Here is a 24,199-nt window from a genome sequence, read left to right on the forward strand (position 1 = left end):
TTAATTTGGCTATTTTAGCCTAAAATTAAAAATCCACTTTCCATTCCCAACAATTCATGCCAGTGTTAGAACTAACATATAGGGGGCCCTGGTGGAATTGTTGCCCACCATTATCATGATGGGCAAAAGTTAAATACCCATGTGTCCTACAAGTTCCACAATGATTTGCCTGCGGCAGATCTACCATTTGCCTATCTTTGCAGGATTGCATTTAGCACGGAGTGTTTGTGCATTTAAATGTGCTTTTGTATATGTCACGCGTGTTGGGTGTATATTTGTGTGTAGTGTTGGCATTTAAATGGTGAGATTTATGCACATATACACATACTCTGACACTCACATACACACACTGATACACACTGATACACACTGACAAACATACAGATATACAGATACACAGAAAACACACAATGGCACACATACGGACACACATGCTGGTAATTTTATAGACACCCTCCTGTTTCCTACCGTTTGGGTGCAGGAGGGTGGCTTTTGCTGGCTGGGGCTGTTGGGAGTCAGAATCTCACTGTTCCAGTTCTTTCCCCACCTCCTCTCTGCCTCTTCCCCATGCGGCTTTATGTCAATTAGCTGGGAGGAAGTGGCGGGCTCTCACTTCGTCCCAGTGCTGGCTGCAGATATGAAAGTGGCCCGGTTGCCACATCAATACTTTAAAACACTGTATGTTAAATTCAGTGTAGTTGGACACGTTTACCTTATATGGTGAAATGGGTGTGCATGGATAACATCCCTAGCCACACCCTCTTTTGATGAGGTCAATCTCTCATATTGTCATCAGGCCTATAAATACCCTGGTCATCTGAGCCCCTTCACCAGCGTATACTTCAGTAGTTGCGGTGATTACATGTGGCATAGCAATGAGACATTTACAGTAAAAAATATACTTTTTTTCATCTATGGAGCTAGGAATATTAAGTTACTTTTAAAAAAAATTACATTTTGGTAAACAAATTCTAAAATTTGAGCTAGGGGCAAAGGGGGTACATATAATGGATTTGTTTTCTTTTGCATGTATGTGATATTATTAGTTTAATATTATTATTATTTACATAATGTAAAAAATATTCCAAAGCATTTTACAATATGAAAGTAGGAAATATGACAATATAACGAAATAATTTGACAAATAAATATCTAGCCAACAGAGCCAAGAAAGCTTACAATTTAGGACAAGATTAACTAATTTTCTTAGTTCTGTTTTGGTCAGTATCACTTATGTTAGCTAGCCCTGAATTATGTTTGGATTCGATTATACGTCTTCCTGCCAAAGTTTCTACTAAGATCTATGAGGTGATTATATGTACGTTTTTCCCTAATTAAATGGGGGTGTGATCCCATCATAGAGCTTGCTTTTATTAAGATGCTCAGTACCATAAATTCTTTGCCCACATCCTTATGTAGTTTAAATTACGTGACGTCACACCTGCCCTTGAAGTGACCACCTCATCCAGGCGACCCCATTATCATACTTTTTGGAGTCACAGAGTTAACATCGACCATTCAAAAATTATGTAAACCTTTATAAAGCTTATTTGGGCCCATATTTAGTACCCTGTCATGGTTTCTGCCATAATACACGTTTAGAAAGTCTATTTGATATTCTGATATTGACCTCGGCTTGTATTTGACTTTGTGTATTTATGGTGTCCTGACCCACGACTTGAATTTGAGTATTTCTGGAATTCTGACCCATCTTGTTATTTTCATATATCTGTATTTCTATTATCCTGACCTTGGCTACTCAGACTTTGTCTCTACCTTTGTTAACGTTAAGTCCGGCCACTCTAGGGCCCGGTAATACATACAATACTTCTAATGGTGGGATTCGCAATTTCCTGTAAGTTAGAGTAACGACCCTGTGACAATATTGTGGTATGTTTTATCTGGACAACATCAATCGCCACACCCTCCTTTTATGATGTCAAGCTTTCTTTATGATGTCATTGAGACCAAGTCTGGAAGTGTGGAACACTGAGCTTAACTGAGCTCCTTCACCAGTGTATATTCAGCAGTGGCAGTAATTACACATGAGATTCAATTAGGAGATTTATAATATAAATTTACTTTTTTTTCAGCTGTGAAGCTATGAATAATTAGCTACCCTAATCTATCTGATAAATTTTTGGTTATGAACAGAATGGCAATTTAATTTGGGCTATGCTTAAAGGACCAACATTAGGGGATTTCTATTAAGAAATGTATTTATGTGTAGGCTTTTATAGGGAGTAAAGAAATTGAGAATAAATATCCTATTCTCACTCAGAGATTAAAAATCAGACTGAGGATCTCTAAAGTTCTTAACAGCTATCCAGGAATGTAAGAACCGTGGGGTTAACTGGTTAACTGTAGGGGAATATATAGGTTTGTGGTTTTTATGGTTAGACACCCTGGTGTTTGGTAGGTAATTAAATTGTTTTATCCTAAGTCAACTATGTCCCAGACACCAAGGCTCCCAGGTTGTGCAATGCATTGTTTTTCACAATGACCCTCTGTTGAAATATATACCTGTTTCACACTTCATCAAGCCTCGGCTGATGATTGGGACAAGCTATAATGACTTTAGCTGCACTGTCCCTGGAGAGAAGGTATACTTGGCAGAGAGATACTCAGCCTGGGTATGGGAGCTAGATCCAAATTCTAACAACATTAGCCATTCTCATATTTACTAAAACTCTATTAACTATAATGGGAGGACCTAGTGCCCCCTTTCCCCCCAGCCTCCACCAATGCTGGCAGGTGGGGCCCTAATTAATTATAGTGTGGGGGGTGGATATGCAGCTGTCCACTCCCCCAAATTATAATAAGTGCCCCCAGCACCCTTGGTGGCTAGGGGTCTCCAATACCCTAGTCACCACATAAAATAAAATTACATACCTCCTTCACCCTAATAAAAGTGAGTAGGGGGGCAAAAATCTAAAACTTGTAAATTAAATTATACTTACCATCAGAATTCTTCTTTTTTGTAATTCTTCTTTTCCTCAACCCCAAAAAAGGCCAAATAAAAATCTACAATTATCAATGCTAATAAGTAAAAAAATGTTTTAAAAAAGGCCCAGTTGCAAATGGACAAGGGTGCAGTTGCTAATGAAGCCATTTCCCTGAAATGAGTTTTTGCATGTTGGGATATCTGCAGCTTGCTTTTATTTTTGTATTGTATGAAAAACTTCCTTAAACCTTTGAGAACACTTAAACTTATGCTAAATGAGACAATACCAAAATAGCAAACTGTCCCCGCACGGAAACATTCAATGTGCATCAAGTTCGAAGAGAGTCCCTAGTTCCCAAATACAACTCTAATCATCCTCAGGAAAGTTTTGGTGGAGCTGTACATTCAAGAGTTCTTTCACTCCCTTCGATGGCACTCATCATCGAGGGCTATCCATGGGAGAGAAGGAACTCCCGAGTAAAATATTATACAAACATAGCTAATACAAGGAATTACCTTATTAGGCTATGTGTTCCTATACTAAGAAGCCTCCATTTCTCCTGACGTGTGGTACTATCACAATATATAACTCTGTTATATTATAGTCCTAGGATAGGGTTAATAGAGTGCGTATAAGGGGTAGTGTTTTTATAGTATTCTTGCTTATTTTTTTGATTTGTGGTTAAATTTGTTATGTCACTTTTGGTGATTGTGTTAACAGTCCAGGTCAGGGTTCCCCCTGAGAGTATGCACAGTTTTTGTACCTTTTTTGTGACTTTCAATCTCCTTTTGAATAATAAATAACACCATTCTTAAAAACTTTAATATATGCTTCATGATTCTACTATTCTGAATGTGCAGAGTTCCACTAATAAAATAATATGCTAAATGAGGTCTCACACTTTAATTAAACTGTAAAAACACAAAAAAAAACCCAAAAAAAAACCTAAACAAAAAAAATACGGTGTGACCCTCAATTAAAATAAATATGTTGGACTCCTGCCGTCACATGGGTCATCAGGATCTTGAGTGAACATATGGTTCTCTTCACAGTTATAAATCACTCTTTCTTTTGGCCAACTGCAAACTAGCACACGCAGACTGGGTCTGTCAAACGGTTGTTATTAATGGCAGTTATTAATTCATTCACCTTAGGAACGTGCATTGCAGGAGGTTTAAAGACCTTGACTTTAATCGTTCTTACTCTAGCAAACGACAATGGAAAAAAAGAATATATATTACTGTAAAGAGCAGGAACAACAAGATCTGTGTTGACTTGACCTGACAATGCCGACATGATAATCTGGGATAAAAGCCAACTGTTCAGGGAATCTCTACTGCTTATTCAAGTTGTTCATACCACTTTGCTATGTATAACCATAGTCAGAGATTAGTATTGCAAGTTATGAACATAGCAACTTAATTAGCTGTAAGAAATTAGGCTAAAAGGACTTCTATAGGCACCTAGACCATGTCATCTCAGAAGTGGTCTGCATGCAATGTCCATATGATTGTAACCCAGCAACTGAAAACATTGCCTTTTGCAGGAGAGGCAATGCTTTTATTCTAGAGTTAACATGCCTCTGGTGGCTGCAAGGAAGACTAAAGGCATTAAATTGTAAGGTAAGTCAAACTTACCTTTTAAACCCCTGGAATGGGTAGGTAAGATAACTCTATCGTGTTAGGAATACATGTTTGTATATCTAAAGCTATAGTGTTCCTTTATTTTCTTATGCAAGTCTATACAACACATGTAAACCTCAATAGTTAGGAAACAATGCTTGATAGAGAATGTCAATTATAAAACTGGTAAATTGACTATAATAATGTATTTACTTTTAGTGACTTGATAAAAATGAAGCCTCTATAAACCCACCTCCCTATTATGACATCACATGGGGAGCTGTGTTTTCCCAGGCCGTAAAAGTTATTGTACAGTATACACATGCCACTTAAGCTCTAACTTATATCATTATCGTCTGATCTCTCTCACCCATAAAACCGCTCCTTGGTGGATAATATTTATTTATCACACCATTCATTACAAACTAATAGTTCTGTCCTCTTGTCAGGATCGGGACAGGGATCCAACACGCAGAATACAAACAGGAGATAGGTACGTATACCGGACCTTAGAATGGCCGGACTAACGTAAGGAGAAAGCAAAGAATGGTCAGAGACAAGCCGAGGTCGAGGGAACGAGAGAACAGGTAAGCGAGAGACGAGCCGAGGTCAAAGGACACGAGAGATAAGCAGGAACGAAAGTACAAGCCGAGTCAGAACCAAATAGACAATAGTAATAAGAGCACTGAGTGACCAGACAAGCTAGAACCACGACAGGGCAATGAACCATTACACACATCCCTCTTTTATACCTTGGTTCTTTAATTGATGACTCCGCCCTTGCCGAGCCCTGATTCGTTGTTCAGAACTAGATTGACAGGTCGGGATGTGATTGCCGTCATGACGTCGGCTCCTGAGCGCCGCGTCATAAAAGGAAGGCTATGAGAGCTGTGAGGATTGGGTGAATCAGCCCCCCTGAGAGGACGGCCGTTAGAAAGTCTAACCTCCTCCGAGGTAGAGACTTCAGGTACCCTGACAGTACCCCCCCTCTCAGAAACGCCCACCGGGCGGAAGGAACCGGGGCGAGACGGAAAACGAGCATGAAAAGCCCTGAGGAGACGAGGAGCATGCACATCATCCTGGACCACCCAAGACTTTTCCTCAGGACCATAACCTTTCCAGTCAACAAGATATTGCACCCTCCCTCGAGAAACTCGAGAATCGAGAATGGACTTGACCTCATACTCCTCCTGACCCTCAACCTGGACAGAACGAGGGGAGGACACAGCGGAGGAAAATCTGTTACAAACCAAAGGTTTCAATAAGGAAACATGAAAGGAGTTCGGGATGCGCAGGGCAATCGGAAGAGCCAGACGATACGCAACCGGGTTTATACGAGACAGAACCCTGTAAGGACCTATGTAACGAGGAGCAAATTTCATGGAAGGAACCTTCAAGCGGATGTTTCTGGTACTCAGCCATACCCTATCACCCGGGGAAAACACCGGAGCCACCCGTCTGCGTTTGTCAGCGTGTCGTTTGGACACCGTGGAATTATGAAGAAGAATTCGTCGAGTCTGATCCCACAACTTCCTCAGATTGGCAACATGAACATCAACCGACGGTATCCCTTGGGACGGGGAAACCGACGGAAGAACGGAAGGATGGAAGCCATAATTCATAAAAAAGGGGCTAGAACGAGTAGAATCGCAAACAAGGTTGTTGTGCGCAAACTCTGCCCAAGGAATCAGACCGACCCAATCGTCCTGGTGTTCAGAAACAAAACAACGCAAAAACTGTTCAACCTTTTGGTTGGTGCGTTCGGCAGCTCCGTTGGACTGGGGATGATAGGCAGAGGAAAAATTCAATTTGATGCCAAATTGAGAACAGAAGGACCTCCAAAACCGGGAAACAAATTGGGACCCTCTATCAGAAACAATTTCAGAAGGAATACCATGTAAACGAAAAATCTCCCTCGCGAAAATCTCAGCCAATTCGGGAGAAGAGGGCAATTTAGGCAGGGGTACAAAATGAGCCATTTTAGTAAACCTGTCAATCACCGTGAGGATAACAGTATGTTTCTTAGAAACAGGCAAATCGACAATGAAGTCCATAGCCAAACAAGACCATGGTTTCTCGGGAATTTCTAGGGGGTGCAAAAGCCCACATGGAAGCGTATGTGGTTGTTTAGTCCTCATACAGACATCACATGCCCCGACGAAGTCCTTTACATCCTTACGTAACGAAGGCCACCAGAAGTCTTTAGAAATCAGAGAACACGACTTGCGTATGCCAGGGTGTCCGACAAATTTACTGTTATGAAAACACTGCATTAGTTCCAGTTGGAGTTTAGGAGGAACGAAGTACCGATCCCCAGGAACAAGTCTGGGAGCCAGATGCTGTAATTTTTTTATCTCAGCAAGCAACGGAGAGTGAATCTTGATGCTTGTGTTGGCAACAATATTACACTTGGGAACTATAGAAGAAAAAACCATATCAGACATAGTAGAAGGTTCATGTTGGCGGGACAATGCATCAGCCTTAGAATTCTTAGAACCAGGTCTATAAGTGAGCACGTAGTTGAAATGAGTAAGGAACAAAGACCAACGAGCCTGCCTGGCGGACAAGCGTTTGGCTTCCCCTATATATGACAAATTCTTGTGATCCGTCAAAATAGTAACCGGGTGTAAAGTCCCTTCCAACAAATGTCTCCACTCCTTTAAAGCCATAATGACCGCTAATAGTTCCCTGTCACCAATATCATATCTGCTTTCAGGCCCAGACAATTTCTTGGAAAAAAAACCACATGGGTGCAGCGGTTTATTCAAAATTAGCCTTTGGGACAAGATAGCGCCTACACCTGTCTCTGAAGCGTCTACCTCGAGTAAAAAAGGCAAGGAGGTGTCAGGATGAACTAATATCGGTGCTGAGGCAAACTGTTCCTTGAGAGTACTGAAAGCAACAAGCGCCTCAGGAGACCAGGTCTTGGAATCAGCACCCTGTCTAGTCATGTTGGTAATAGGAGCAATAATAGACGAGTACCCCTTAATGAAGCGCCTATAATAATTGGAGAATCCGATAAACCTCTGAATGGCCTTGAGTCCCTTTGGCAATGGCCAATCCAAAATTGATTGGAGTTTAACCGGGTCCATCCTAAACCCGTCTCCAGAAATAACGTAACCAAGAAAGTTTATCTGAGATTGGTCAAAGCTACACTTCTCCAATTTGCAGTATAAACCATGTTGTAGAAGCTTATACAATACCCTTCTGACTTGTTTGTGGTGAGTCTCAGGCTCTCTAGAGTGTATTAGTATATCATCCAAATAAACTATAACACATTCATGTTGAAATTCCCTGAGAACCTCATTAATTAGGTCCTGGAATACAGCAGGAGCATTGCAAAGCCCGAAGGGCATTACCGTATACTCATAGTGGCCATATCGGGTATTGAAAGCCGTTTTCCATTCATCACCCTGCTGAATTCTCACCAAGTTATAAGCTCCCCTCAGATCTAACTTGGTAAAAATCTTGGAGCCTTTCAGGCGATCAAATAGCTCAGTAATCAAGGGAATAGGATAAGCATTTCTGATCGTTATCTTATTCAAGCCCCGATAATCGATGCAAGGCCGTAGAGTGCCGTCTTTCTTATCTACAAAAAAGAAACTGGCCCCGGCTGGAGAAGAGGATCTCCTAATAAATCCCTTGTCTAGGTTCTCCTGTATGTATTCCTCTAAGACTAAGTTCTCCTTAGTGGATAGAGGATATACAGTACCCCTCGGAGGCATAGTACCAGGCAGGAGTCTAATCTTACAGTCAAAGGACCTGTGTGGGGGTAAAGTATCAGCCCTCTTTTTATCAAAGACTGCCTTTAAATCCAGGTACTGAGATGGTATCCGTAAATCTGTGGGCTGGTTAGAGTTACTAGGTGTGTCAACTACGCAAACCGGTGAGATTTTCCGTAAACAACCTTTCTGGCAACCCTGACCCCAGGAGACTATCTCACCTTGTTCCCAATCAATAATAGGGTTATGCTTCTTAAGCCAGGGGTACCCCAAGACTATTGGAACTGAAGGAGATGAGATAAGCATGAGAGATATATCCTCCTCGTGTAAAATACCAATGGTCAACTTAACTGGTATAGTCTCACGAGAAATAACAGGATCTGATAATGGTCTACCATCTATGGCCTCAACAGCCAAGGGTGTATCCCTTAGCTGAGATGGGATAGAGTGGTTCTTGACAAAGGCTTGGTCAATAAAGCTTTCAGCTGCTCCAGAATCTATTAATGCCATAGCATTAAGTACTCCCTTTTCCCAAGTTAAAGAAACAGGTAACAGAAGCCTATGATCCTTGTAATCATATGTAGAGGACAAAATAGAAACACCCAAGGCCTGTCCTCTTGAGAAACTTAGGTGCAAGCGTTTCCCGGACGGTTAGGGCAATTTAGGCGTAGGTGACCTACTACTCCACAATACATACACAGACCCTCCCTTCTCCTGTATTGTCTTTCACTTTCTGAGAGACGAGTGTTACCAATTTTCATAGGTTCTGGGAGAGCTAGAGTAGTAGATTCAGAATTCTGAAATGCGGGAGCTAGTCTTAAGGAAGGTCTATGACTTCTATCTCGAGTGTTCTGCCTCTGTCTCATGCGTTCATCTATTCGAGAAATAAATTAAATTAATTCATCCAAATTTTCAGGAAGATCTCTTGTGGCAACCTCGTCTAAGATCTCATCTGATAATCCGTTCAGAAATACGTCCATATAGGCTTGTTCATTCCACTTGACCTCTGCCGTCAAGGATCTGAACTCTAACGCATAATCCACAAGGGTTAGGCTATGCTGTCTAAGACATAATAGTAGTCTAGCTGCACTGGCCTTTCTTCCTGGAGGATCAAAAGTCCTCCTAAAAGTAGTGACAAATGCATTATAATTATAGACTACTGGATTATCATTTTCCCACAGAGGGTTAGCCCATCTAAGAGCTTTGTCAATGAGTAGCGAGATTATGAATCCAACCTGCGCCCTGTCTGTAGGGTAGGCACGGGGTTGTAATTCAAAATGAATCCCTATCTGGTTTAGGAAACCTCGACAGGTATCCGGAGTACCGCCATACCGTAAAGGGGAAGTAACACGGGAAGAGGCTCCCACTGTGGCTACCTCTAGGCCTGTATTAACAAGAGAGATGGGTGGTGTACGCATCTCCTCTGCTTGATTACTAGGATGGGATAGTAATGCTTGCAGCGCTAGAGCCATCTGGTCCATTCTATGGTCCATGGCTTCAAATCTCGAGTCAGGAGAACCAATCTGAGCGTTTGTACCTGCAGGATCCATTGGCCCTGTCGTAATGTCAGGATCGGGACAGGGATCCAACACGCAGAATACAAACAGGAGATAGGTACGTATACCGGACCTTAGAATGGCCGGACTAACGTAAGGAGAAAGCAAAGAATGGTCAGAGACAAGCCGAGGTCGAGGGAACGAGAGAACAGGTAAGCGAGAGACGAGCCGAGGTCAAAGGACACGAGAGATAAGCAGGAACGAAAGTACAAGCCGAGTCAGAACCAAATAGACAATAGTAATAAGAGCACTGAGTGACCAGACAAGCTAGAACCACGACAGGGCAATGAACCATTACACACATCCCTCTTTTATACCTTGGTTCTTTAATTGATGACTCCGCCCTTGCCGAGCCCTGATTCGTTGTTCAGAACTAGATTGACAGGTCGGGATGTGATTGCCGTCATGACGTCGGCTCCTGAGCGCCGCATCATAAAAGGAAGCGGGGTTATCGCGGCCGGCGTGTGAACGGCTATGAGAGCTGTGAGGATTGGGTGAATCAGCCCCCCTGAGAGGACGGCCGTTAGAAAGTCTAACCTCCTCCGAGGTAGAGACTTCAGGTACCCTGACACCTCTTTAGGGGTCTTTGTATATTTTGCAAAGACCCACGAAGGTGTCATCCCTGCTTGATGTGCGGCATCCTGGGGATGAAGCTAAAGATATATACTTACTTAAAGCTGTCCCTTGCAGATTCTGCCATTTTCTTTCTTTAACTCGTTGTGCCGCATCTGCCAGTTGCCATCACTGCTGTACTCTCATGGAGACTGAGACTGCTGGATCCTCCATAGCCAAAATCTTACATGCGAGGATGCCTATCTATAGCTATGGAGATTGACAAAAATGTGATGAGTTAAACTCCACCTTTTGTCAAGATTTATCAACTTTAGGCTTGACCATAAGATGAGATACTCCCTACTTTGTCTTATGATGTATTTTGATTGTGTTGGAATTTCAATAAAATTACAACAAAATATGAGTATTTCATAAAGCTTTTAACTTTATGAAATACTCAGATATTTTATTATGGAAAATGAATTACTGTGGCGGTACTTACCTTATCCGGGGGCCGGCTGGGGTCCTCAGCTCGAGCCGCACGCGTGCATATTTATCAGTGGGTTTGACAGAGATACAATCCAAGCTCATTTAACAACAGTAGTGTTTCCTTAATAAGTATATTTTTTTTAGTTAAGAAAATGTTTAAAATTAGAAGCACAAAGTTGGAAAAAAATGTCTTTGTAGTAGTACTTCTAGGAAAATGGTTCAGAAACCCTGGTGGGGAGACTGTTTAACACTAAATATTGCCTCTTCTCCCATATCAAACTTTGCCTAAAATATTTATTTTTATATCCTATAGTTTTATGTGTTAGAACTTGACAGTCAGTATAAATCCGTTTTTGCCTGATTCTAATGTTAATATAATTTTTCTTTGTTCAATCTGCGAAATTGGAGATTTGAGTATATACTTTTTTTTCTGTTTAGACAGCTTTTGTTTGTTTAAAAAAAATATAAGAATTAACTGTTACAAAATAAAACTTTAATGGGTTCATCAAGCATGTCAAACGGAAAAAAGGAAAAGGAATTTGACCCAAGGTAGCATGAAATCAACCCCTATAACTAAATTTGTCATGTCCTTCTAGAACTGTAAATGCCACCATTTTGGTCCAGCCCAAATTGACATGGAAAATATGCCCAGAGGGTCTTGCAATGTGTCAGAAGCCAGATGTATGTTGTAAAAGCAAACCATTACCATAATCAAAACGTATCAAGTATAATGAGAAAAATAATTGAAGGAAACCAGAGGAATGAGTGAAAATGCAAGTGTGGACGATGTTTCTCATTTGAGGACATTCTTCTGTTCATTCCAAACAAATAAAGATTACATTGTTCCGTCTACAGGGAAATAAAATAGCAGCTTATCTTCCTTTTACAGACTTACTTATACTCTAGTGTACTCAAACAGGCCCATCTCTAAATCATAAAAGGAACAGGGTGTTCATTCTTTTTTTTATAGAACAGTTAAAACAACTTTCCAGCAGAATTGTTAAACATACTCCTTTGGACAGAACACTAACTAAACGTTTGTCAGCTGGATCATGATAAGACATTTAAAGCCAAAGACAACATTTGACAAGATAGATCATTCGGTAGTAGTTCAGATACTAAAAACATAACTGCCAAAAAATCAGAATCCTAGTCTTGGACTTCAAGTTGAATTTTTTTTTTTTTTTAAATATGATTCTTGTTTGTTTGCACTGCTGAAATTGAACTTTTCACTCTAAAAAAAAAAACACATTAATAAAAAATACATTACATTAATATAGATTATATATTTTATATGATATATCTTTTTTCCCTATGTGTATTATTTTGTACGTGTTTTAAATGTATGTACTTTTCTAAAGCATTACTCGCTAAGGGATAGTCTAAGAGTATCAGCTAACGCTCTAAGATTGTCACTGCTGCTCGAGCAAATGCTCCCTCATTTGCTGAGCAATACAAGAGAGGAGCACCTGGGGAACTCCACGTTACTGTTAGAATTTTTTAATAATAAGAAGGTGCTGAGGGACTATCGACTTCATAATTACTTCACTAGCATGACATTCCTTTACACCAGCTGATGTAACTACTGTGATGTTCAATAGGACACTTCTACCTGAGTGTAGGATTTTCTTATTGGTCCTCCCTTTCCATTACTCCGTATACCACAGGTGAGATAACATTGATTGTGGTGGCTTTCCTGCGTAATGGAGACCCACAGGAGAATGCACACATAAAAAGAGTTGATCCCCACAAGGTTGTTCCAAGAGGAGAGGCGAATCCTCAAGATATTCAAGTGAAAAAGAGATCCAAGACACATCAAGTAGTCTCCTAATTAGACAGTCTTAATTGAAGAAACAAGGTACTGTCAAGATGAACCAGTGGTCCAACACGCAGAAGTAAGCCAAACAAGGATAAAATAACAGACAGTAACAACATATTACCGGGCCTTAGAATGGCTGGATTTAACGTAAAGAATAACCAGTAACGAGCCAAGGTCAGGAATACAGAAAGCAACAATTAAGGAATAAACAAAGCCAAAGGGTCAAGGATACCAGAAATACGGAAAGTCAAACTAAGCCAAGATCAATAACCAAATACCAGTAACAGGAATGCACTCTCAGATAACCAACAAGATGGAAACCACGACAGGGCACTGAACAACTGCAAGTTTGGGTTTAAATAACCCAGTAAACTATTTTCTTATTTGGGCCCCATGACCCCACAACATGCGTGCACAGCGAAAATGTGATGCCGCACAAACGTTCACACCATTGTGGGCGACGCACATTCACGTCATTGTGGGCGGCGCTATGATATATCGCCCCCTTGCAGCGGCCGCTGGCCTTCCTAGTGGTGGACCTGGTTGCACAGAGGGAGAGGCGATGGAGGCAAGGTAAGTAACCTCTCCATCCTTTAGTGTGACCGCACCGATCAGATGCGGTCACATTGCGGCGCCGGTTGGGCCCCGTGATGGGGTGACCACACTGATCAGGTGCAGCAATACCGAGGTGCCGATCGGGCACCGTGACAGGTGCAGACTACTTTGTGTGGTCTGCCTCTGAATGATTTATTGCTTCCAACCACATGAAGCCTATAGTGTGTTAGGAAGACTATTAAAAGTTAAAAGCGGAATTGTAAAATTATAGGAAAAAATGGGTTAGAGATAATGTGGAAAAATTAATAAAATCATTAATAAGTAAAATCATCTGGAATTCATTTTTAAAAAAACACTACGATGGTTTGCAGCTGGCAAGGGGATTGTTACACTTTTAATTAGTTACCTCTTGTGTAGAAGAAAAAGGCATTATTTGAAAATACATTTCTGACTAAAAACTTGAAGCTAAAATGTCTTTTTTTGTTGAATAAACAAATTACAGTTCCTAGATCAAGACATGCTTGTTTGGAGTGCAGTCTATCTTCTAAATAGATTTAAAGACTATTAGATTTTCTTGTGATGATTCCTACGTTCTTCACTCTGTAAAGACTTAAAAACTTTACTGGGTAGAATAGATAGATGCAGTGAGTTAAGTAAAATTATACTTTCCTCTGCTACATGAACTGGACAGGGAGTGCTGCCATCTTGGGATCAGATTGAGAGCACACAGGGGATTGGAGTATAAACAGATTTCACAAAATGCATTTGGCTTTGCATTGGCCGTTAGATTCCTAACTGTTTTTTCAATTTATATTTTATTGGTTTTGTACACAAGGCATTAATGTATCATTGACTGGGGTTGGTATTAGTAAGATAAACGATATTCTTGTTATGGGTTGGTAAATGCAAAGGACCTGGTTCATGAGTCCCTCCAGCTGACTTTTAGTTTGTTGTCATCACTTTTAAAATGAGCCTCCCCTCGCCCCAATTTGTGCATTTATATGTTTACGGGGTTGAACAGGGCAATATGACTTGTTGGATCTGGAGTTATAATTAATAGTATTTCTACAGAGCTAACATATTCTTTGGGCTTTGCAATTATAGGGTGGGGCTATCTGACAAAAGAATATTAACAGAGACATTAAGTGAAGAAAGCCCTGCTCAAACAAGCTTACAATCTATGAGGAAGGGCTACAAACACACGTGAGGCAGCATGTCAGAGGGGAGGAGGGACTAAGGCATAAGATGCTTGTGTCAAAATAAGCTGGTAAACGTGGTATGTAAAGACAGTGGAAGGTGAGAGAGTGAGCAGGGCTTTGGAAGCAAGGGGGCTATGGGAGATAGTAGGTTCTTCTAAAAAGGCGCATTTTCAGTGACTTCTTAACGGGCTGGTGGCTAGGGGAGATTCTGATGGCACTGAGAAGGGAATTCCATAGTAAAAAATCAGCAGTGAGGCAATGAGCAGATGACAGGAGAGGGTTGCTTGCAGAGCATAGGGTAAAGAAGTGGTGCATTTGTTGAGTAAAGTGGAAATGTAGTGAGGAGTGGAATTATTGAGGCCTTTGAAGGTTAGTGTTAGTAGTTTAAATTAGATTCTGAAGGGCACAGGAGACCAATGTAATGATTGTCAAAGGAGTGAGGTGTCGGAGTAGCGGTCAGACAGAAAGATGAGCTTGTGTGGATATTTGGAAATCTGATGAGAAGTGAAATATAATTGTCAAGTTGTGAAATGATGAGTGCTTGAACAAGTGTCTTAGTTGTATCTTAAGTTAGAAAAGGGTATATGTGGGCAATAGATGGAAGCTACAGGACTTGGTGACAGACTGGATGTGAGGAGAAAAGGTAAGACCTAAGTTGAAAGTAACTCCAAGGTAGTGAGCTTGAGGGGTTGGGGTAATAGATATCCCATTGATGTGCAGAGAAATATATGGTGACTGACTGTTTGAGGAGGAAAAAAATGAGGGGTTCAGTTTTAGAAAGATTATGTTTTAGAAAAGGGGAAGCCATTCAGTTACAGGTGGAAGAGAGGCAGCTTGTGACACATTCCAAGGGAGCAGGGGTGAGGTCAGGGGAAGAAAGATTAATTTGACTATCATCAGCATATAGATAGTATTGCGCATTGTACTTTTTCTTTTTCTCATGTCGATTACCTAGCTGTGCTAGGTAAAAGTTTTTTGGGAGATTTCTTTCTGCTACATTTGAGTGTGCACACTCCTACATAATCCCACTTGTAGTATATAAAGTGTAATGATCTCCCTGTGTTCTTTTTTTAATATTTGGTCAGTTCAGCAGCACCATATTATCATATTTTTTTTCAGGTATGCTTTTTATATACTACTATACATATATGTATGGATACCTTCCATGGCTAGATCTAAGCTTACGGGCAGGGCCCTCTCTACCTTTTGTATTTGTCTGTGTATATTGTATGTTCTCCCCTAATTGTACAGCACTGTGGAATTTGTTAGCGCTTTATAAATACCAGTAATAAATAAATACTTAAAATTAAAAAATGAAACACAACAGGAAAACAAATAAGTTTTTAAGAAAGGGCCCTGAAGTCTGAAGTGTGTACTTTTGGAAAACATTTAATTATATTAAGTAGACTATTTTACAGGCATGGCTAGCATTCCACGGATTGAAGATAAACAGTATATACACAATGATAATCTTCAGTTCTTCCCTGCACTCCCTCAAGTTATTACAGAGAGAGACAAATTAAATGAATCACCAATGAAAAATGTTATATAAATCAACACACATTCCTTTAGCCTTTAAAAGTATCACTGTTTCATTAAGAGCTTCAAAAATATTGCAGACCACACTTAAATATCCCTACTAGCACAAGGAAAAAACACATAATTTGTGATGAGTTATTAACCTTCTGTATCAGGTGTTTTCCAGCAATATGTGAAAGGGCAAAGGTTATCTTAATACACTTGTCACATTTTATATAAATGGTCTTGGTATTATATAGATGTATATATAGTAAGTAGAACGTGGACAAGGGTAATAGATGGAACTGTGTGGGTAGTAGGCATTGCTAAACATACCCACATCTAGAGCGTATTGCACTTCTCAGTGCAGTTACATGTACAAAAACTCATGTCAACTCATAACATTACATAATTAGCACTTACCAATGAACAACATCTCATATTTACAGCTCATCACTTTTATCAGTCCACAGTACAAGAAGTGCATTTGGATTTAAAAGAACACTTCAAGTATCATAATCACTACAGCCTGCTTTAGCAATAATGGTTCCAGTAGTGCCCTGATACTCTCAAAAGGTAAGTAGTCAAGGTGTTTGAGAATGGCTTGATAACATACCTGGGGTCCTCTGGGTGCCAGTTTCAACTTCCTGGGTCTCGGAAATTGCAGTAATGGACTTAACCTAGAGTTGCAGGGCTTAGCTTATTGGCCGAACATGCTCAGCTCATGCTATCAGCCAATAAACTGGCCCAAAATGGCAGGGCTTAGCATAATGGAGCTTCCAATTCCACAGGAGGTTGTAGTGGTCCCAGGTAGGTTTTCCATCACCTATCCTTTATATCCTTTATGGGCATGTCCATCTTCATCTGAAGCGCCAGGAACCAATGTCACTAGTGTACTCTCACACATGCTCCAGACTGCGGGATCCTCCATGGACAGAGCCAGTTCTCTGCCACCATCACTGGATGGAGGGTGATAGTGCCACTTTAAAAGAACATCTAGCCAAAATGGAATTCAGAAAAAAACTACTACTAAATCCTGTTAACCCCACTTCAGCTGGAAGGCTATTCCATGCATCCACTACCCTCTCAGTAAAGTAATACTTCCTGATATTATTTTTAAACCTTTGTCCCTCTATAAAGGGAATCAACACAGTAAAGGAGGAGACTATATTTAAAAGAAGAAAAACTACCACAACAAGAGGACATAGTCTTAAATTAGAGGGACAAAGGTTTAAAAATAATATCCGGAAGTATTACTTTACTGAGAGGGTAGTGGATGCATGGAATAGCCTTCCAGCTGAAGTGGTACAGGTTAACACAGTAAAGGAGCTTAGGCATGCGTGGGATAGGCATAAGGCTATCCTAACTATAAGATAAGGCCAGGGACTAATGAAAGTATTTAGAAAATTGGGCAGACTTGATGGGCCGAATGGTTCTTATCTGTCGTCACATTCTATGTTTCTATGTTTCTATGTTTCTATGCTTTAGTTACTGAAATGGTTAAACTGATGTGTCTTTAACCTTGCCCATCCATCATTTGAGGAAAATTCTCATAAATGCCTAACAAGAATGATATGAATCGTAGTCTAATAACATGGATGGACACCTCGGGGTAAAATGATTTTTTTTCTGCATGTTTCTTTTGACTCATATTGAAACTTATTTAGAATTTTGAACCCTGGGGTTTAGCCTTTACGTTTTTGTTTCTCTTATTTTTGTAACTTATTTGTTGCAATTATTTTTACCTTTTGGGCACCAAGTATTTAACAAACTTTGTGTTATTTTTCAGGCTGTTTTCGGTTGGTTGTGATGTAGCTGCCGAGGCAATAGTTTTAAATATTAAACCAGTCTCTTGTAAAAGAACTGACTTCTGGCATACCGAACACAGCCTTGGAATTCAAAGCAAGGGTATGGTGCCAGAGGAAATGCCAGCAATTTCTCACTGCATAGCTCAGATATGCCAACTGACACCTTCCTTGGCAGCGAAACAGAACAGAGTTATTGCAAGTTGTAAATCACTACAGTGTAGTAAGCCATTTAACACTGTACAGTAAAAATTACTTGCAAAACCTTATAAACAATCAAGAAAAGGTTTTCTATATATAAAGCTCAGTATATAAAAACACACGAGTAATATTTACCATGACGATTATATTTTCATAAATCAAGTGCATCACCAGCATAATATCTATAGGACTATTAGTTAGCCAACACAGATACCAGTTTAATTCTTCTAGTTACAAGAATAAGCAACACTCATTGAAATGGTAGGAGAATGTTGGACACAGAGCATTCCAAAACATTTGTGTTATAAGCACTTATCCAAAGCCTTACAGAGTCACCCAGACACATAAATTGACTAAATTATTGCTTAATATATTACAATAGAACAACAGCCCTTCTCACCTGCTAGTCGTCTCTCTCTTGCATTTTTCCAGATAACATCCAAAGCCCTGGCAGTAGAATCTCTGATATGATCACTGAATGATCGTCTGAGAGGGGCTGTGGTTGTTCTTTCCATTTTAAGAAAGGTCAAATCTTTCCATCAAGCTACATCAGTCCACCTGGTTCTTCATGGACTTTAGCAATTAAGTATTAAAAAGAAATAAAATAAAAACAGTAATTCTGTTGCTGCTTAGTCAAGTCCAGCAATCTTTATGTGGAGCCAAAGTCTTACCCTTCAAGAGTCAGGCAATGCAGTCCTCACTGCAGACACAGGATGATAGCACATACTGCAGACAAAATGTTGACAAGCTGCCAAGTCCACTACTATTAGTACATCTGGAATATTTTACAAAGAGCTGAAGATACAGTGCTTTAGCTTCACTTAGCATCAACAAAAACAAAAGATTCCATTAATTTGTTAAAATAAAAAATCCTGCATTTATTTATATATCATTAGCTCAATGCATAGATATTATCTGAATTCTTCATATATGCAGTTTGCCTTTGCTAGTTTCTGCTCACTGCTGAGCTTTTGCATCATAGAGGTTTGATTTACTGCAAGAAGAGGGCAGGAATGCTACCTTGGGATGCAATGTAATCATCTGGTATACATTGCTCAGTTCCTTTAAAGTAGTTATGTATGGGCCACATTTTGTTTAAAATACTCTACTGAATACCTAGTATACTTTAAACGTCTAGAAAATATGCATGTCTGACTTACTGTGAATAATTGAGACAATATCCAAATGTTCCCTATGATATGGTCTTCAGTTTGAATGTAAAGCTATTCAAATCATATGATATGTTTGAATATTCTTCGATCCTGACTTTGAATTGTGTCTTTTTTTTTTCATGTGTTTAATCTCAGAGAAAAGAGAAAAAGCTGTATTTTGTGTAAAGATCTTCTTGATCCATCAATTATGCAAATCATTTTGCTATCAAATTTGCCTGGAAATATTTAAGTGCAAAATATTTTTTTTTTTTTTTTTAAAAGTATGCATAGGTCATAAACCAATTTAATTGAGATATTAAAAAGCCAAATTTAATAAATATGTAAAAGAGGAGATGACATTTTCACCTAGTTAATTTTTAAAATCATTGCAAAAAGTATTAGTTTAGCTTAATGGATTTGCTAAGCATGTATGAGCGAGTCATTTAGTCATCAAACGCATTAGCTGCAATCTGTCTTATTAGAAACAGAAAGTGCTTTAATTGTATTTAGCTTGTATGATGGATACTCATCTGTGGGCAGGCAACAAAACAGCACAATGAATGCCTAGCATTACCGATTCTCTTTGATCCAGAATAACTGGTCAGAGATAGACTTCACTGCCCAGAGTCTGGGTTATAGACATGTGTTCCAAATGAAGGTCACAAGACGATTGCAGGGTCAAAAGCACACATTTGACATTCCATATTAGGGTTACAAAAGGAACCAGGAGCAGGGTAGGAAGCAAGGGTTTAAAGTGAGATAAATGTCACATGTCAGTTGATCTATACATACTAAAAGAACATAAGAGGCTTGCTCAATACTTTTTTTTTTTTTTTTTTTTTTTAAATTCTTTATTTTTGTAGTGCTTTGCAGGTTACATAGAATATCATAGACATTGCAAGGTAACAAGAGAAAATATCAACCATTAAACAGCATCACATGTCTGATTCTCTGCACTTTTTGTATTTTTAATATCTAGATACATATTCATGCTTGTAAGATATAGAGTAGGGTGAACATTGGTTAGATGCTACATAGATTGAAATCATGCTGAAGGAGGTTAATTAATGGAACAGGTGCACAACCTGCGTTTAACCATAGACAACATCGCTCAGTTGCGGACATACGTAGGCAAGACCAGCATTACAAGATATAAGAGAGACCTTATTATCGCAGAGAGTGGCTGGACAGTAAGCCATATTAATGGTATAGGTTGCTCCAGGCTGAATGAAACAAGAGAAAAAAAAAATAAAAATAAAAATTAACCACTGGATATATAGACTATAATACAGCTGTCTTAACTATGAGGCAGAAAAATGAACAGGTAGCGTGACTTTAAAGCGAGTTACAGATGTGGCACAACATACAATCTGCCTAGTACATGCTAACAACAGGTCTAATCTCCAACATCACAGGTTAAGTATAACTTTAAGGCTCATCATAAGTGAGTGAAGGTTAGTTAACGATCGTTTTTAGGAGGCCATTAGTGCTATCAAATTTTAAGTGATTAAACAGAAAAAAACAGAAAATAACACTTGTTAAGTATGCTAAGGCCAGGCAATGAGCTACATGTATAACATCACCCAGGCTGCCCAAAAGTTCGTTGGTCTTCACACTTCAGTATCCGATGCTTCGTGGGTGCTAATGGACACATGGTCGGCCAATGCATGCTCAAGCCTGTCGGCATGACCCGGTGTTAGAATCCTTTTAAGGTGAGGTTCTAACGATGTCTCTCCAGGTGTATCTCCTGAACTTGCCGCACATGGTGTGATCAGTATGTTTAAGTTTGGCATGAGCCCTCCTGAGTGGGTGAAGAGGAATGGGAGATTATATGTAAAAGTCTCATGATGTAGGCAAGCGGTGCCTGATGTTATGCGGTCGGTAAGGGTCATCGGTGTCGCAGTGGTATCGGCTTAGGTAAGTGGTTTAGCAGGGGTACTGGTCATAAAGTGAGTGCAGCGTCCGTGGGTACCCCGTGCTGGCGCTACCCTCCAGCCCGCTCGCCATCTGAGCCCAGTCAGCCAATTCCCGCGTCTGGGAAACTGAAGCCCTGGGAATAAGGGTTCAGGAGGGCAGCGTTTGTCCCAATGCTGTGATATTTCCCCCTCCGGTCCCAGGCCGTATCGCTGGCATGCAATTGTTCGGCATGTCCGCTCTCTGGGGAGGTGTATGGATGATCTGTCTCTGGGTGCCGGTCGGTGGTTGTTGGGACCGCTGAGTGGTTGGCAGGTCGGGTCTTTTGCCGTGTCTTCGTCTCAGGTATGTCTTTATTTGGGGGGCCCGGCGCCCCCTCCTGCTTTTTCGACGTTCGGCTCCGTTCCAGTCTGGGGGCCGCTCTGAGGTTGCGAGGAGGGTACCTCTGTAGCTTGCGCCGGGTGGCCGGGCGGATCCAAGCCACCGCCTCTCTTATTGCCAGGCTGTACAACTGTTTCTGGGTTCGGAGCTTCGCCCACAAGTAAGTGCTTAGTCGGTCGACGAACTCTTGTGCATATCTGGGTGGCTTAGTGAGTGTACGTTTGGGCTGTGCCGCCATTTTGTTTAGGCCCCGTAGGTTTCACGTGAAGTTTAGTCTTCCCAGACCAGGAATTTGTTAGCTCGTTTCTCGCTTAAGTGTGCCGGGATATCCCACACCGGCGGGGGGGGGGGGTGATCAGGGCCTCGACGCCGCAGCGATTTCCGCAGGTTTGCCGGCGTGGAGGTCGGCCGCCGCTCACACGTCTGCGCCCGTTGGTAGGCCGCAACTCCGCGTTAACTGTAAAGTGCCTCTCGGAGGTCTGGTTAGGGACGTCCCGGAGTACTGCCGCTGCTCTGCTTGCCAGGTAAGTGAGCTCGGTGTGATTTCGGTGTATTTTGTCGATTTAGCTCCCCTATTTGCAAGTCTTTACTCGGAGCTCTAGTTTAGTGCGACCAGTCAGCTCGGCATCCAGGCCCCGCCCCCTGCTCAATACTTTTAATTAATCAAGGAACAAAGGGAACCATCAGGATTTTAAAGGCCATAGACTGTTTCATATTGAGCATGTTTTTCATTGGAGTGTACACACATGACAGGAAAGGCGAGATACACAAAATATCATTGTCATTTTTCAAACTCTAGTGTATAGACACTACCTGTGCAAGTGATTACATTGTGGTTTTATTTCTCCATTGAGTGTGATTCACAAAACTCAGTGATCAACATCTTTACCTCTTCCCCTATTGTCATACCTGCATGGGTATAGGGGGACAAACAGCCTGGAGAAAGGACTGATTGTAATAAAGTAGAGATGTTTTCTTTAGCAGAGATCTTTTCAACGTCCTGCCTTCACTTTATTTTCTCTCTCCCACAACAATGAGGAAATCCAGGCAGGATCAGTGCCACACAAGGTACTAATCAACTTGGTCCATGAATTGACCTCCTGGATTGCTTTTCCCTCCTCGGCTTTGCCTCCAGGAAAAGTACATTAGATGAAATTCTGTCAATACCCTTAGGAATATCCCTAGTTATTTCTCCATACAACCTCCGCAGCTTTTACAGTTATCGAAGTATGGCCTCAAGTTAATATTTTTGGATAAGCTTTCCAAATAATTTAATGTTTTTGGATAAAACTTTTAAAACGTTTTAATACGATGGATTTTATTTTACATTTTCAATATTTTGATATATAGATATAGATTTTAATATATGAAATTTTTGTATATTTTAACAAATTTTTTTTTAAAAAATGTGCCCAAAAAGCATTTGTAAAGTTTATCCAATAATATTAAATTGAGGCCTGTGTAAGAGCATACCATATTCAATGTTTCTTATGGGTCAATATGCAGAGCATCTTCTACCCACAGCCTTGCTGGTAACCGTCTCTTTTTTTTTTTTTTTTGGAAACCATTTCTCTTTAAAGCAAATCACCACGCAAAAGAAACCTTTATTCAGAATGGACACAAAAGGATATACAAGTCTTTAATTATAAAACCACTCAACTCCCTAATTGTAAAAGTTACTCTAAAAAAATAAAAAAGAAAAGAAAAGAAAATTGACAACCACATTGCAACAGTATTAAGAGGTAACTTTTTTTCCGGCTTTCTTTTATCCTTTCTAATTGGACGGCTTTTCTTTCCAGCATATTTCTTTTGTAGTGTGTCTTTCCTGGGCTGAATGCTTGGCCCCTTTCTCAAGAGCTTCTTCAGGGAGTTAATTCAATCTTCCTGTCAGTTCTATATGCTGCATTCATAGAATATTACATGTCAGGTCTGCCTTTTTACAACCCCCCCTTAAAAAAAATCAATGGCTTTATCTGCTGTGCTTTACAAAAAACTAAAAACTTAACATGATTTAGAGGATCATGTTCTGCTTCTTCTGGGGTTTAACTGCATTTACCCATTACCAAATGATTTCTGAACTAAATTGAAGGAGCGTATTTGCAGATCTCAGCAACATATGTGTACTGGAGAGCTTTACTTTAAATCTGCAACCCACCTGGACACTCCAACCATCTGTCATGAACAGATACTGGCTGTCTTTAAAGGAAGGTATCTGTTTGCATTTAATCAGGTTAAAGGATTTATTTACAGGTCAGTAAGTAACTCCACTTAATTGAGAGTTGTGCTAGTATTCCTCAAAGGTACTGTACAGAGACAATAACAGTGGCTTTGCACAATAAGCTCGTTTCCATAATATATTTTTTTCTTTTTTTAAAACAAAAATATGAAAATGAAATGATGCCACTTTTCAACATTTCTGGAACTATATGAAGATTTCTGCTTATACCTTTTTTAGACATTGTATCTAAGAATAAAGTTTTAAATGGTCTTTAAAAAAGTATATTATTATTTATTAATTTATTTATTTTAGGTCAATAAGCACATCAAATTTATTAGAATTACATTTAAAGATATTCAGCTGCCATTGACATTAGAGGAAATCTATAACACATGCATAAATTTGCTGAAAAACAAACTTAATATTTCACACATACTGATAGCACTTCAGAACTTTTGGGACCCCTTACACAGCTCGAGGTCTGGGTGACCCCCGGGGTCCAACACTGAGTCTGCCCACAAAAATGCAGTGTGTGTGTATAGAGTGGATGCA

General features: G+C 40.1%; 1 protein-coding gene across 1 annotated transcript in view; it reads right to left on the reverse strand.

Annotated features, from left to right (window-relative positions):
- Positions 1-18,529, reverse strand: part of DLC1 (DLC1 Rho GTPase activating protein) — a 151,754-nt gene extending 133,225 nt beyond the window's left edge. Inside the window, exon 1 of the mRNA XM_063458044.1 lies at positions 18,384-18,529. Within this exon, the coding sequence (XP_063314114.1) occupies positions 18,384-18,498 (115 nt within the window). The 5' untranslated portion in view covers positions 18,499-18,529. The remainder of the gene's footprint in view (positions 1-18,383) is intronic.
- Between the last annotated feature and the right edge of the window lie 5,670 nt (positions 18,530-24,199).

Source organism: Pelobates fuscus, chromosome 6 (assembly GCF_036172605.1).
Source record: "Pelobates fuscus isolate aPelFus1 chromosome 6, aPelFus1.pri, whole genome shotgun sequence".
In the NCBI taxonomy this organism is placed as follows: Eukaryota; Metazoa; Chordata; class Amphibia; order Anura; family Pelobatidae; genus Pelobates; species Pelobates fuscus.